General features: G+C 34.8%; 1 protein-coding gene across 1 annotated transcript; it reads right to left on the bottom strand.

Annotated features, from left to right (window-relative positions):
- Positions 1-13,819: 13,819 nt before the first annotated feature.
- On the bottom strand, positions 13,820-15,354 carry LOC149250073 (xyloglucan endotransglucosylase protein 1-like). Its single transcript, XM_089456385.1, has 4 exons — positions 15,013-15,354; positions 14,800-14,900; positions 14,465-14,658; positions 13,820-14,380 (listed from the first exon to the last, which is right to left on the bottom strand). Exons 1-4 carry the CDS (start codon positions 15,182-15,184, stop codon positions 14,020-14,022), a joined length of 828 nt encoding a protein of 275 aa, XP_089312511.1. The 5' UTR covers positions 15,185-15,354; the 3' UTR covers positions 13,820-14,019.
- Between the last annotated feature and the right edge of the window lie 467 nt (positions 15,355-15,821).

Below are 15,821 nucleotides of genomic sequence, written 5' to 3'. Positions count from 1 at the left end.
TTGAATCAATAATATACTTACACATGTATGTAACCAAATACAAACATCAGGGGTCTTTCAAACAACAGATGTTGCTTCTCAACTTTTCACAGTAGGACTATCAATTGAATCTTTGACGGAAGATTCCTCAATCATATGTTTTTCCTTCCTACTTTTTATGCAGCAACATATTCTTCAATCAGATCCTACTTTCCTTCTTTCAGTAGCACTTCAAAATGCACTCTCCAATTTCCTTTTCCTCTTCATGGCCTTCACTTAGACTTACGGTTGTTAGTCCTGGTCTAGTGCATGACACATGAAGCATAGAACCATATCTATCACTCCCTCTTAACCAGGAAGCACCTCTTTATCTGAGCTCCCTCTTAATCTTAGGGAGATATCTTCTATTCATGCTTCCTCCGAGAGATCAAATTATTCTTTTTGACATCAGAGAATCCTTCGTGGTTTCCAACCATTTCGTCAGAGTTATCATCATCCTCATCACGCTTACCACATCAATGAGCATCTTCACCAAGTTGAAGATTGTGTACCTGCACAACTTCAATAGAAAGTACAACCAAATCAATAGAAGCATGATGTTAGCCATATCAAAATCACAAAAACCTTTCAACTTTATACATATCAGATACCCAAACTTAATTACAAACAAGAGACATATACTCTTCAACATCTTTCTAGGGAATTTTTATACACCTTAGACTACTTCATAACAACATTCATTCCATCTAAGGTTTCAATGTGACTTCCAAAGGTACGACATACCTTACTACAACATATAGAAAACTCTAGAAACAATTCAAAATACATATAGATCTACAAAGCATCTAACAACCTTTCAAAATATATATGTTATATTTCTCATTAGGGATTCATACAAATCCTAGATTTCATACAAAATCAATAAAAGTTAATCACAAATTATTCATTAACTTGATTAGTTTCCACTAGGCCTAGTTCTAACCCATAGATTTTGAATCAAGCATCAAACAGTCAATAACATGAACATCTACCACTAGGGTTAGTTTGCAAACCTTATCTTTCCGAGCATTCATCAATCTCAACCAAAAATTCAAAATTCAACAAATCTCTCACACATCTCAAGTTTTCATCAGAGATTTCTACTTTAACTAAGGTTCAACTCCAAAATCTTAGAATTCAAACTTTATACAAATCTCAAATTGTCATATTCCAAAGATTTTACTTTGACTAAAGTTTATTTTCAAAAACCTTATAATTCCATTTTCACAATCTCAACAATCATTACATGCATAGATCTTGGATTATTACACTTCACACTAGACAATTTCACTATTAGGATTTAATTGCTAACTCCTAGATTTTCAGATATCATCATCCTAGAATCTCAGACAAGGACTTCCTTTAAATCCTAAAACTCATGACCATCAATGACTAGGCCAACACATATCTAGGAATTCATAAGCATATCATATGTCCAACAACATTAATACATTTTAGCATAGACCAACCTATGTATATTTTTTTGTAGCTTCAACAACTTACGTGATATGCTAAAACACAAGACAAGAATCTACTCTACTCTTTAACGGAAACCAAAATTAACCGATGAAAACAATAAGAAGAAAGAGGAAGAATATAAATTGCACATAACGCAATATTTCTTTAGGGAAATAAACTGCTAAAAACCCAGACTATCTATATTGCATTAACCAGAAGATCTGAGAAGAAACTACAATGCTTGTTCATTCTGAACAATTCCTGCACTAGTATAATCTAAGTCTCTGCTTCCTAGGCTGAATCTGTCCAACATAGCCAATTTCCTAGCCTTCCAAGCTTCTACTTACTTGCACAATTCCTGATAGAATTACCCCATATTTAAAGGGAAATCATCACTCCATAACTGCGCAATCGAAACATAGGTCCTCAACTCATTACATGCACTATCCATAAAATTCAGAAAATTATACAAGTGATAGTACATTGTCCCTGAGCTCTAATCTCAACTGGGTATTCCGCTGAACTAACATGCATGAGTTATTTATGAGTGAATCTTCAATTAACTTGTGTGGTACTGGTGCACTACTCCACTACTAGACCTCTACTACTTCCTCCAACAATTAGAACTAGTTTAACTGACTATAGCTCAGTTAGACTGAGTTATCTAATTACAACTGAAAAGAATTCAACATGGGCCCCTAAAATTTAGGGATCACTCTACATGACTCTAGATAGACTTCCAACTTGAATTTCGTAAGTCAATTAAGTCAATTTAACTTAATTAACTATTACAAGTTGATATGATGAGAATTATAATTTAATTCAAGGACAAATTAAATTGGAATTTCTAGATGTTATTTTTAACATTTCTTGTTGCTATTTTCAACACTCCCTCTCAACAAGAAAGGAATTCAACTCTATCCTGATCTAGTACCTTTGGAATGTTCTACATGCAATTCTTGTCACTGTTGTTTTTGCTACTGCAACATCTACAACCAAAAAGCATCAAACTTGAATCATTATGATGCATCTGTCACCAAAGTCTTTGACTACTACTAGCTTTGCCTTTGTTCACTAAAAAATTTTTGCTTCTGCTGACTCTGCCTCTATGTCATCTGCACTACTGTCAACTCTGCTCTATGCTCCCCAGTATCTAACTATTGTTAGCCTCTGCCTATGTCACTCTGATATCTGACTACATCAACCGCCATTGATCCATCCTACTACTATGTATTGTGGGCTCCTGTAGCAAGGTAATCATCTATGAGGCAAAACATCTCAATGGAACCTACCCTATTTATGCACTCTTGGACTATTACTTCGCATTTCCCCACCTCTCACCTGTAGGTATGACTATATGTGCTCCCTCTACCCACTTGGCTCGAAATTCCCCCCCTATTGGAGGTCTTCGCTTGAGTGGATTCCTCCACTCGCTCTCCTCTTTGCTCTTTAATTGTGGATGCTCCACAACTTTATGAGGCTGCTTTAGAGGTTTCTTCTTCTCTTCTTGAGTGGATCTCTCCACTCAGTCTCCTCTCTGCTTCTCTAATTGTCGTTGCTCCACAACTTTCTGAGGTTGCTTCTGAGGTTGCATGTTGAGAGGTAATTCACTCTCCCTCTCAACCACCAAGTCTCTAACCTTTGCCTTGCTCCTAAAGGCTTTGCATCCATCTTGTATCTCAGGTGCATGTAGATTCTTGACTTGCACACCCATCTGTTTCATCTATCTCGCCATCACAAAATTTCCTGAAAAAAGAGTTTGATTTTAAATTGGTGATATCTCCCTCATCCGAATGCCGATTCAGATAATTATTTTTTTGAATTTGGGTATCTTTTCACAAGGAATCTAGATATGCTATTTGTTTTTGAAAAATTTCAATAAAAATTTTCGTATCTGCTCAACAAACTTTTCGCCCAAAAAATTCTTGCTCCTCAATCTACCCACTAGCAGCCTTCTAGCTCCATTAAGAAGTCTGCACATAGGGTATTCTAGATCTACCTTGAACTAGAGCTCCATCAATCTGTAAGGACTACTTCGAATTTTTCTCTTCTATATTGTCTTAAGCTCCGATACCATGTAGATTTTTCTATAGATTCAACAGCTTATGTGATATGCTAAAACACAAGACAAGAATCTACTCTACTCTTTAACGGAAACCAAAATTGATCTATGAAAACAATAAGCAGAAAGAGGAAGAATATCAATCAAACATAACACAATATTTCTCTATGGAAAATAACTGCTAAAAACCCCGACTATCTATATTGCATTAACGAGAAGATCTGAGAAGAAAATACAATGCTTGTTGGTTCTAAACAATTCCTGCACTAGTACAATATAACTCCTTGCTTCCTAAGATGACTCTGGCTAACACTTAGCTAATTCTCTAGCCTTCCAAGCTCCTGCTTCCTTGCACAATTCCTGATTGCACAATTCTAAACATAGGTCTTCAACTGATTGCATGCACTATCTGTAAAATTCAAAAAATTATACAGCTGATAGTACATTATCCCCGAACTCTAATCTCAACTGGGTCTTCCTCTGAATTGACATGCATGAGTTATTTATGAGTGAACCTTTAGTTAACTGTTGTGGTACTGGTGATGCGCTGGTGCACTACTCCAATACTAGAATTATACTACTTCCTCCAATAGTTAGAACTGGTTTAACTAACTATAACTCAATTAGACTGAGTTATCTAATTACAACTCAAAAGAACTCAACCCGGGCCCCTAAAGTTTAGGTATCACTCTACATGACTCTAGAGAGACTTCCAACTCTAATTTCCCAAGTCAATTAAGTCAATTTAACTTAATTAACTATTATAAGTTGTTATGAGGATAGAATTACAATTTAATTCAAGAACAAGTTAAATTGGAATTTCTATATGCCATTTTTAACATTTCTTGTTGGTATTTTCAATGCCCTACTCTCTGTCATTTACATTAATAAGTTAGAATGTCACTGGGAAAAGACTAGTGGGATTGTCTCAACTTTCACTGATATAGTTATCATCATTCTTCTTTGTGTTGATGTTGTTCTTATGATATACAATCCTTGTGACCTTACTAATTATCTAAGAACTATTAAGGACCTTTATTGTAGTATGGGAAGGATTGTGGATATGGATAAAGCAAAGGGTATGATAATCAAAACCTATAAGAGCACTTATGACACTTTTGTAAATGAAATAATAGTTTGGGGGAAGTGTCTTCATAAAAGTATCTTGGAATCAATATTCATCATAATCTAAGCAACAACTATATTGGTGAAAGAAGGATAAATGGAGGGTGGAAAGATTATTATTGGCTTGAAAACAAGTGTAAATTAGCATACCTTTAATTGTCACAAAAGAAAAAAAACTCCTTTTTGATACCTCATCATCCCTGCTATCTTATACAAATGTGAAGTTTGAAGTTGTAGCTCTAGAGATTCTTGGAGAAGGACAAAGAAAATCTAAAAAAATTCTATAATTTATAATCTTAATATGAAAAATAATATACCTTATCACATCCTCTTCATAAAAAATGAGCTGCCCCGATATGGATGTAAATCTTTCTTGATTAATTATGAACAATTCAAATTAACAGCCCAAAGATCATCAATACCGAATATTTCACAAACAAAACTTAATATGATATATTGTTTGAGATGACATACCTTGATTAACAGCGGAAGATATAATGGCTGCCATCTACTTTCTTCTGACTCCTACTCTTCTTCTCAGAATTTGGTTTCTCTTTCTAGCCCTGTTTCTTTATGCGCTTCTTGATGGAGAAGAATGCGACTCTTCGCAGGGGGAGAGAGGACCCAATCCTTTTTATGTTATTTAACTCTAAATCTGGTACGTCCATCATATACCAATTCAACGCTTTAATGCTTTAATGCTTTTAACGCTTTTAACGCTTTTAACGCTTTAATGCTTTAATCGGGTCACATTAAGATTTAGAAACTGCATTACGTCTAATAGCAGATTTCTAACATTCTCCCACTTGACCCGACTATTCATAATATTAAGTGTTGAACATCATACTATGATAAATTGCTGAGAGTTATGGCGGTTGTGCACTATTAATTCAATGCATTTCCTTCCATATACTACAATACCAGCAATCCATCAATTCATACTCATAATTTATATAAAACAGCATAATGGTCCACATAATGTCTTATATCATAATGATTAAACATAATATCTTTATAAGACTCTTTCTTGTTTAAAATTACATAAAATACGTACTACTATATTAAAACAAGAGACACATAATTGTATATCAGAAACACATAAAAGAGCTCAGAATGTCACACATCAATTATTATTAATACAACCAAGACCCATTCTTTGAACATGTTCCTTAAATTGTCTTGGTTGTAACCCTTTCGTCAAAGGGTCTGCAATCATAAGTTTTGTCTTGATGTGCATGATTGACACTCTTTGTTTCTGAACCTCATCTTTCACAACAAGATACTTCAGATCTATGTGTTTGGCACCTTTAGAGTACTTGTCGTTCTTTGAGAAAAATACTGCTGCAGAGTTATCACAATAAATTTTCAGCGGCTTGCTAATGGTGTCGACAACCGCAAGTCCTGAAATAAAGTTCCACAACCATAATGCATGAATTGTGGCTTCAAAACATGCCACAAATTCTGCCTCCATAGTGGATGAAGCAACGATAGTCTGTTTCGCACTTTTCCATGATATGGCACCTTGAGCAAACATAAACAGGTAACCAAAAGTCGATTTTCTAGTATCGATACATCCAGCAAAATCTGAATCACTATATCCGATCACCTCCGATTCATTGGATCTTCTATACATGAGCATGTAATCTTTCGTGCCTTATAAGTACCTCAAAACTTTCTTTGCAGCTTGCCAATGTTCCCTTCCTGGATTACTTTGATACCTCCCTAACATACCGACCGCAAAGCTGATATCCGGTCTAGTACAGGTTTGAGCATACATCAGGCTACCAACAACAGATGCATATGGAATTGATTCCATTTCCTTTCGTTCAACATCATTCTTAGGACATTGCATGAGACTGAATTTATCACCTTTCTGTACAGGAACTGTCCCAGGTGAACACTTACTCATTCCAAATCTCTCTAGAATCCTTTCGACATATCCTTTCTGAGACAATCCCAATATTCCTTGTGATCGATCACGGAATATTTCTATTCCAATCACATAGGATGCCTCTCCCATATCTTTCATTTCAAAGTTCGTTGAGAGAAATTCCTTAGTCTCATGCAATATACTTAAATTATTTGCAGCAAGCAAGATGTCATCAACATAAAGGACTAGATAAATAAACTTGCTCCCACTGATCTTTTGGTATATACAGTGATCAACCGTATTTTCCTTAAAACCAAAGGATGTAATAATGGTATTGAACTTAATATACCATTGTCGGGATGCTTGTTTAAGCCCATATATTGACTTCTTAAGTTTACACACCAATTGTTCTTTACCTTCTACAGAAAAACCCTCAGGTTGATCCATATAAACATCCTCATCAAGATCTTCATTCAGAAAGGCTGTTTTCACATCCATTTGATGCAACTCCAAATCATAATGAGCTACTAATGCCATTATTATTCTTAGTGAGTCCTTTTTCGAAACAGGAGAAAATGTCTCCTTGTAATCAACACCATCTTTCTGAGTGTAACCCTTAGCAACAAGTCTAGCTTTATATCGTTCGATATTACCACTAGAGTCGTGTTTGGTTTTAAAAACCCATTTGCATCCGACTCTTTTACAGCCATGTGGTAACTCAACGAGATCCCAAACTTCATTATGTTGCATGGATTTCAGTTCTTATTTCATGGCATTAATCCATTCCTTTGACTCTTTACTTTCTACAGCATGTGAAAACGAAACTGGATCCTTATTGATTCCAATATCATAATCTGATTCTTGCATATAAACCACATAATCATCAGAAATAGTTGACCTACGATTTCTTTGAGGTCTTCTTAATGCTACTTGTTGTGGTTCATGCATATCAGCATTATGTAAGTCATTTCCTTCAGGAAGTACTTCTTCATTTATATGTTGTTCATTATCATCATGCTGTTCTATAACAGCTGGAACAACATTTGGAGTAATAGTAGATGGAGGAACTATTCTAGGCAATGTAACATTTACCCTTGTTTCCTTTATTTCTACTATTTCTCTTCTAGTACTCCCACTGACTTCACCATTCTCAATGAATCTTGCATTACCAGTTTCTACAATTCTTGGACTATGATTAGGACAGTAAAACACATACCCTTTAGATTTCTCAGGGTAACCTAAAAAATACCCACTGATCGTTCGAGAATCTAATTTCTTTTCATGTGGATTATAAATTCTCGCTTCCGCTGGACAACCCCAAACATGCAGGTGTCTTAAGCTAGGTTTCCTGTTAGTCCATAACTCAAAAGGAGTCTTTTGAACAGCTTTACTAGGAACCCTATTCAACAAATAATTAGCGGTTTTGAGAGCATACGACCACAAATTCTTAGGTAGTGTAGAATCTGACATCATACTCCTAATCATATCTATTAACGTCCTATTGCGCCTTTCTGCTACACCATTTTGCTGTGGTGTACCTGGCATTGTGTATTGCGCACATATGCCATGACTTTCGAGGAATTTTGCAAATGGACCTGGACACTGGCCTGACTCATTATATTTACCATAATATTCACCACCTCTATCAGACCTTATGATTTTCACATTTTTATCTAATTGCCTCTCAACTTCCTTTACAAACGTCTCAAGGACATTCACAGATTGAGATTTTTCATGAAGCAAATAGACATAACCATAACGGGAAAAATCGTCAATAAAAATGATGAAATACTTTTCTCCATTAAAGGCTGGAGTGTCCATAGGTCCGCAAATATCAGTGTGTATTATTTCAAGAAGCTGGCTGCTTCTAGTGGCTCCTTTCTTATTATGTTTGGTTTGTTTACCTTTAATACAATCCACACATAATTCTAGATCACTAAAGTCCAAATTTGACAAAATTTCATTACTTACTAGTCTCATCATTCTTTCTTTGGATATATGACCTAGTCTTTTATGCCACAAGAAAGCAGAATTTTCATTCACCATGCTACGTTTACATCCAACATTATTTACTACATTCAACAAGGAATTCGCATAAGTGTCATTCAGTTTCAATTTATATAAACCATCAATTAGAATACCAAAACCAACATTATCAGTATTCTTATATAAATCAAAACAGCCAGATCCAATCATACATCTAAAACCAGAATTATCCAACTTACTTATGGAAATAAGGTTTCTAGATAATGAAGGTACATAAAGGGTACTGTATAAGTCTAATACATATCCACTTTCTAGAATTAGACGATAAGTCCCAATGCCTTCAATTGAAGATTTCATTCCGTTTCCCATAAAGAGAAAACGATCTTCATTTGGATTTATGGTTCGGATCATAAGAAATCCCTGCATATTATTGGAAACATGAGTTGTAGCACCAGTATCAAGCCACCATGTATTAATGGGAACTTCAACTAAATTTGATTCAAAACATACGAAAGATAGATAATTACCTTTCTTTTCGAACCAAGCTTTCCTTTTCGGACAGTCACTTTGATAATGTCCTTTCTTTTTACAGAAATGACGTTGAACATCCTTTAGTTCCTTCTTTTCCTTATCCTGCCCATTCTTAGCAGGTGCCTTTTTCTTCTTGAAATGACTTGATTTTCCTTTCTTTTCTTTACCAGCTTTATTACTCACAGAACTTACTAAGTGATTCACTTGATTTTTCAAACGTCCTTCTTCCTGAACAAGTCTACTGGCCAATTCATTAACATTCCACTTATCCTTTATAGTGTTATAGTTAATCTGAAAAGGTCCATATTCAGAAGGTAGCGAGTTCAGGATGAACTGGACAAGAAAAGAATCCTCTACTGTAAGTCCCAGGGAGTTTAACCTTGCTGCAAGATTAGTCATCTCTATAATGTGCTCTTGCATAGTTTGCGACCCATCAAACTTCATGGTCGTGAGTTCTGCCATAAGAGTACCAGCGAGTGACTTATCAGCTGAACGAAAACGCTCTTCCACAGACTGCATATATTCCTTAGCACTTTCTGTTTGTGGAATTGTTGACTTGATGTTGTTAGCAACAGTCATCTTAATAAACATAAGGCTCAATCTGTTACTGCGTTCCCATGCTTTATGGTGTGATTTTTCTGCCTCAGTACTATCTTTTGTAAGAGCAGCAGGTTTATCCTCAAGGAGTGCCAAGTCAAGATCCTGAACACCTAAATGGAAATTGACTTGTTCTCTCCATTCAGAAAAATTAACACCAGTGAACAATGTAACAGATGAAGCATGTGTATTCATGGGAACTCCTGCAAAATAAAAAAATGAAATAACTATAAGCTCATAACTAATGCGATTCAGATGTAGACATAATAGTATAATATAGCACTCCTTTGGGTAGATACTATCTTATACTTAACATAATTAAATACCAAAACATAAGTAGGTAATAAATATATTCAATTAAATAGAATTGACATCTTTGGATGATCAATATTTATTTAATCAAAATATCTATTAAACCTCATCATGTCAACTAGTTATAGAACAAGACTTTCCTTTGGGTAAGCTCTCAGGTTCTATCATTAGTGACTCCAGTTTTAATTGGTATTATTATAACTGGCAATTTCTATCAATAATCATTATGTCACTTATGCACTAAATGATTATTCTCATTTTGACCACTTTGGTGATTAACAAAATCATAAATCTCATGTGCATAAATGATTTATAACACTTACTTTATGCAAAACAATCAGTCACAAAACAATTACTTTTATGCCCATATTCCAAACAATTATTTTGTACCAGTAAGTAAATGATGCACGAAAAGACCCTAAAAACTCTGAAATTGTTTTGGGGAGGCCTTAACATACAGAGATGAGGATCCGGAAACGTTCTACTTCTTCTACCAGTATTAGCACTGGCCATGAAAATGGAGGGGAGGAGGAGTTTCTTCTTCCTCTGGTAGCAGCCGCCATGAACGTCCAGCGAGCTGAGGACCGGAACAAATTTGAGAGTGAAGGCGATCATCATGGGAATCGCACGACTGTCTGTGAGGTTCATCCGCGTCCTGCCCACAACTTGAGGAACGCTTTGCAAATCCAACATAGCGGCGAAGAAAACTATAAAAACCAGGCTATTGAGGACGACGGGAATGGAAAAAGAGCAGACCATAAATGGAAGGGGAGTACAAGAAATGAATGGGATAAGATCGACATCGGAGTCTTTACAAAGAAAAGTCGAAAACTTTATATCCGACGGTCGGATCACGAATCTTAACCCACGATGGGCGAAACGAATCTTGATTAATTTCGTTGTGAAGCATGCGCAGGATTTGATTAACATCATGAGAGAACAGATCAATTGCAATCATAGGAAATATTCAGTTATTGATTGGTGGCTCTGATACCAAATGTAAATCTTTCTTGATTAATTATGAACAATTCAAATTAACAGCCCAAAGATCATCAATACCGAATATTTCACAAACAAAACTTAATATGATCTATTGTTTGAGATGACATACCTTGATTAACAGCGGAAGATGTAATGGCTGACATCTACTTTCTTCTGACTCCTACTCTTCTTCTCAGAATTTGGTTTCTCTTTCTAGCCCTGTTTCTTTATGCGCTTCTTGATGGAGAAGAATGCGACTCTTCGCAGGGGGAGAGAGGACCCAATCCTTTTTATATTATTTAACTCTAAATCTGGTACGTCCATCATATACCAATTCAACGCTTTAATGCTTTAATGCTTTTAACGCTTTTAACACTTTTAACGCTTTAATGCTTTAATCGGGTCACATTAAGATTTAGAAACTGCATTACGTCTAATAGCAGATTTCTAACAATGGAGATTATGCAGCAAACTCCTTTGCTTCCGTCATCTTAGATCATAATAAATGATAATATGATTTACCATGTATACATTTTATGGATCGAGTTTCTTTAGATTTTGAGTTCCTATGGTTTTAGGTTGTATTAGCAATGGCATCTAACATCATAACCTTTGACAACCAGAGAGTGCCTCTGCTAAAATTTGCATGGCATTGTACACAATGTAGCAAACACGGTGCGTTGTGGGTATTTATTCATATTTACATCAATGGAAAATGTTTATAAACCACGAAAGCTAATTTCGAAAGATGAATTCTATGAATTAGAATTTCAAAACATTTTTAGGAATTGTAAAATTAATCGAATTTCGAGGAGAAGTAAAATTGGTAGAATTTTGAAGTTAACAAAATTTTATGGATTTTGGGACAAGAATTCTATGAATTATATTGCTCCACCAAGTACGGAATTCTCACTGGTTTTTAGCATTCTAGTGCTATAAAGTTCTAACAAAATCATTTCATGTGAGCATTTCCCAGCAGTGACATTTTACATTTGGTATGTAAGCCACATTAATAAATGAAATTTGACATATATAAAACTCTTCAGAATGAAATTTAGGGATCGATATTTCACCTTCAAATAAAGTTTTGAAGTGGAAGTGAGATGTGAAAAACCTATCAATCTTTGGGTTTTGATAATAGATAAAATTTATGTGAATGCCATAAAATTTTATAAGTAAATTTTATTGTTATAGTGCAGTAGTAAAAGTGGTATTTGAAGAAGTTTTTGTTAAAATTGTAAATGTAAGTTTAATTTAATTTTTTAATTAATTTGAAAAAATAACAAGAATAGATTCTCAAAAGTTAATAATAAATTTAAATAAAATTGAAATTCAATTATCTACCACTGAAATTGCACACAATATAATTATAATTAAATTTATTAATAAAATAATAACAAGAACATATAATTAGAATTATAATAAGAAAAATTAATTATATTTATAATTATAATTAATAACAAAAATGGATTATAATTACAATAAAGTTATAAGTAATTATAATTATAATTATTTAACTTATAATTAACTAATTATTGTATTTTGTCACATTAAATATGATTTTCAACTTAATGATTTGAGTTATTACTAACACAACCATATTAATAAATGTGGTTCATATACTTATATCAATCATATACACAACTACATTAACCACATTTAATTAATTAAATGTAATTGACATAGACCCATAACATATAAATATTTAATATGAATATATTATTATTATTTTATCATTAATTAACATTATATTATTAATTTATAATAATTAACACTATATTATTATGATTAATTTACTTTATTATTATTATTGAGTTATATTAATTTATTATTATATATTATTATTTTTTAAATACAACTATCATTCATATAATTTTTATGCTAAATATAATTATTATTTATATAATAAAATAAAATAAATATTTATATTAATAATATTAATAAAGAAAACATTTTTATTTTATTATAAAATAGTTATTATATATTATAAATTTATTCTTTATATTAATTATATATTTTTAATATTAATTTATTATTATTATTATTAAATTAATTAAATTAATATAAATGTGCTGATATTATTTTCATAATATTAATCCTGATTTTTAATATTATATTAAGCATTAATATGATATACGGTGATATTACGGAGTATATTTTTTTGTTTAGTGGACGCTTCGTTTAAAAGTTTGGACAGAAGTACCGCACTGAAAAGGTTATTCCAATATAAGTGGTTTAAAAGTTTGGACAGAAGTACCGCGCTGAAAGGGTATGTTCTCGGAACAAGTATCATGACAGTATCCAGGCACACGTCACTTTGTGAAAGTTTTTTTGGCAGGTTTTTTTGGTTAAAATTTGGCAGGAATTTATTGGAATCTTAAGTTTGATAGCTAGTTTTTGCACAATGAAAACGTGGCAGGGATTTTCGAGGGTGCTGAATCTAACCATTTTAACTGCAACAAATGAAGATTTAACCTCAATTTTTTCCGCCAGATTCCGTCACCCAAATCTTCAAAAAAATCCCATAAAGTGAGATAAAGATTGAAAATTTAGAGAGGGTCAGAGTCGTGGTGACCCTCAAATACAAACATATTGCTGGCTCAAGACGCAGCCAGATTTTGGACACCGTCATATGTGGTAGAGTCAGTGGGTGGGAATGGAAGCTCCATATTGCGAATATGAGAAGACCCGGGAAGAGGTATTGGTCTTTGTTTTGGATTATCAAAATTCCTTTGGTATTTAGTTTTCACGGATACACAGTTGATGAGGAATATTCATTAGAAACTTCCGGGGAAAGGACTGAGACATACGAACTCGATCAATGGTTTTAGAACTCGATATGATGGATTAATCACGTGAATCAATTTTCAATTACCATGGGCCTATAAACATTGATATTATAAAAAATAAAAAAAATCAATCCGCTTGATTATTACAGATTTTGAAGGCAGAAATGTATGCACTGTAAAACAGTGACAGAATGAATGTCAGAGAACGGAATACAATAAAGAAAAGAATGGTTCAAAGAACAAGGCATCTAAAATACATCAATCAGACGACAGAGTTGAGTCAAGAGTGCTCATTTGCATTCTGCAGGTAGTCCCTGGGGGAACCTTTTTATGTCTGCACAGTAATCGTAGACCATATAGTTCTTTCGCACCCACTGAAGCTTCTGCTCTTCGTTCGGGTCCAAAGCCTCCTCTCCAGCGAAGTTAGAAGAAGAAGTAGCGGCACTGAAGTTGCTGAAGGATGCGACAAAGGGGGCTTTAGTCCAGTCTGTCTTGACCAGGCCACCTCTGGTTGCCCAATCATCTGCGTTCCAAAGGCTGGAATATATCCTCATTGCTTGGCTCTTAGGATAATGATAATTGCTATCTATTTTACCCAACTCTGTCTCCCTGTTTTTAAACACACGAACAGGAATCCCGTCCACAGAAAATCTGAATAACAAACATGTATTTTTGTTATTTTGAGAGACTATCGTATTAATATTGAAGAGACGAATGAGTAATTAGGATACATACGTAATTTGATTTGGTGTCCAGAGCACTGAGTAAGTGTGAAAATCGAGGGTTGGGTCGAACCACAAGTAGAATTGCTGTTCACGATTGCCAAGGCCTTGAGCGAATATATTAGTGTGCATAATATAGGGATCTCCAGACAGGTTTCCTAGAAATTCATAGTCTATTTCGTCGTGCTTGGAACCTTGAGACGACAGCTGCAATGGGTGGTCATAACAGAAACATATTGTTAGCATAGGCATAGCACAAGATATAGCTATATATTTGTGCATTCGGAATAAGATAGGGCAGGGCAGGGCAGGGCAGGGCAGGGCAGGGTAGAATAACATAATACATACATAATAGGTAGTAACTGTGCCGGCAGAGTTGCCAGGTACCAACTTGATTTGCATATCAATTTCAGCAAACAGATACTCATTCTTCGATTGAAACCCAGAACCTGATATCAAGTAAAGGAAGAAGGGTAGGACTAATATGTGTACATGTAGTATAATAACAGTGGATGAAGAACAGATCATCATACCATTGAAACAAAATTAATGCAATATTACCTGAAGTGCGATCCAGAGTAAGCTGCAATTGTTGCCCATTGTCAAACATTTTACCACGACCATCGCCCCATGTGATGTCTACGTCGTTGTAGAAATTTGCAGAAACAGTTACAAGAAGACTCGATGAGGTTATTAATAAAAAAAGAAAGAGGAGGGGCGTGCCCATGCCCATAATTATGGATTGATAGAAATAGAGGAGCTTGAATTTGAGATCCAAGAGCAGATTATTGCAGGGAGGCAATGAAAGGAAAGGAAAGGAATAGAACAGCAGGAGACGGACGTGTGCAAAGAAAGAGTAGTGAAACGAATGAGTAAAATCACTCAAACATCCAGGGGGATGAAATCGCTGTGGACGATATATTGGTTAGGGAGTGATGATTTATATAGACTGGAAACGCCGGTGGGCAGCGTATAGAAACGAGGGAGAGAAGGAAACATGAGCAACTAAGGATTACAGCTGTAGCCAGGCAGGCAGACATTGAATGGTCTAATGCAATTGTACGACGATCGTTGAGTTGCCTTTGTGGAAAACATGGGCGTATGTCATGCAATCGCATCTAGATTGTGGAGGAAGGAAAGGAAAGGAGTAAACATACGAAAAGCGACGGCTATGAAATGAAACCATGAAGATTGAATGCCATGGATGGACCATCTGACAACCCAGACGTCAACAGGGACACATAGACAGGCAGGCACAGTGAATGATTGAATAATACTGACAGGTATGGGGCTACTCACACACAATGATTGTAAGACAGCGTGGCACTCTTCGCCTGTGTGGAAGACCAAGTTGGTAACTCAATTCAATG

The sequence above is a fragment of the Pinus tabuliformis genome, chromosome 7 (genome assembly GCF_031772625.1).
Source record: "Pinus tabuliformis cultivar Carrire ecotype Pingquan chromosome 7, CPIR1, whole genome shotgun sequence".
Lineage (NCBI taxonomy): Eukaryota > Viridiplantae > Streptophyta > Pinopsida > Pinales > Pinaceae > Pinus > Pinus tabuliformis.
This window is presented reverse-complemented; position numbering and strand designations above follow the sequence as displayed.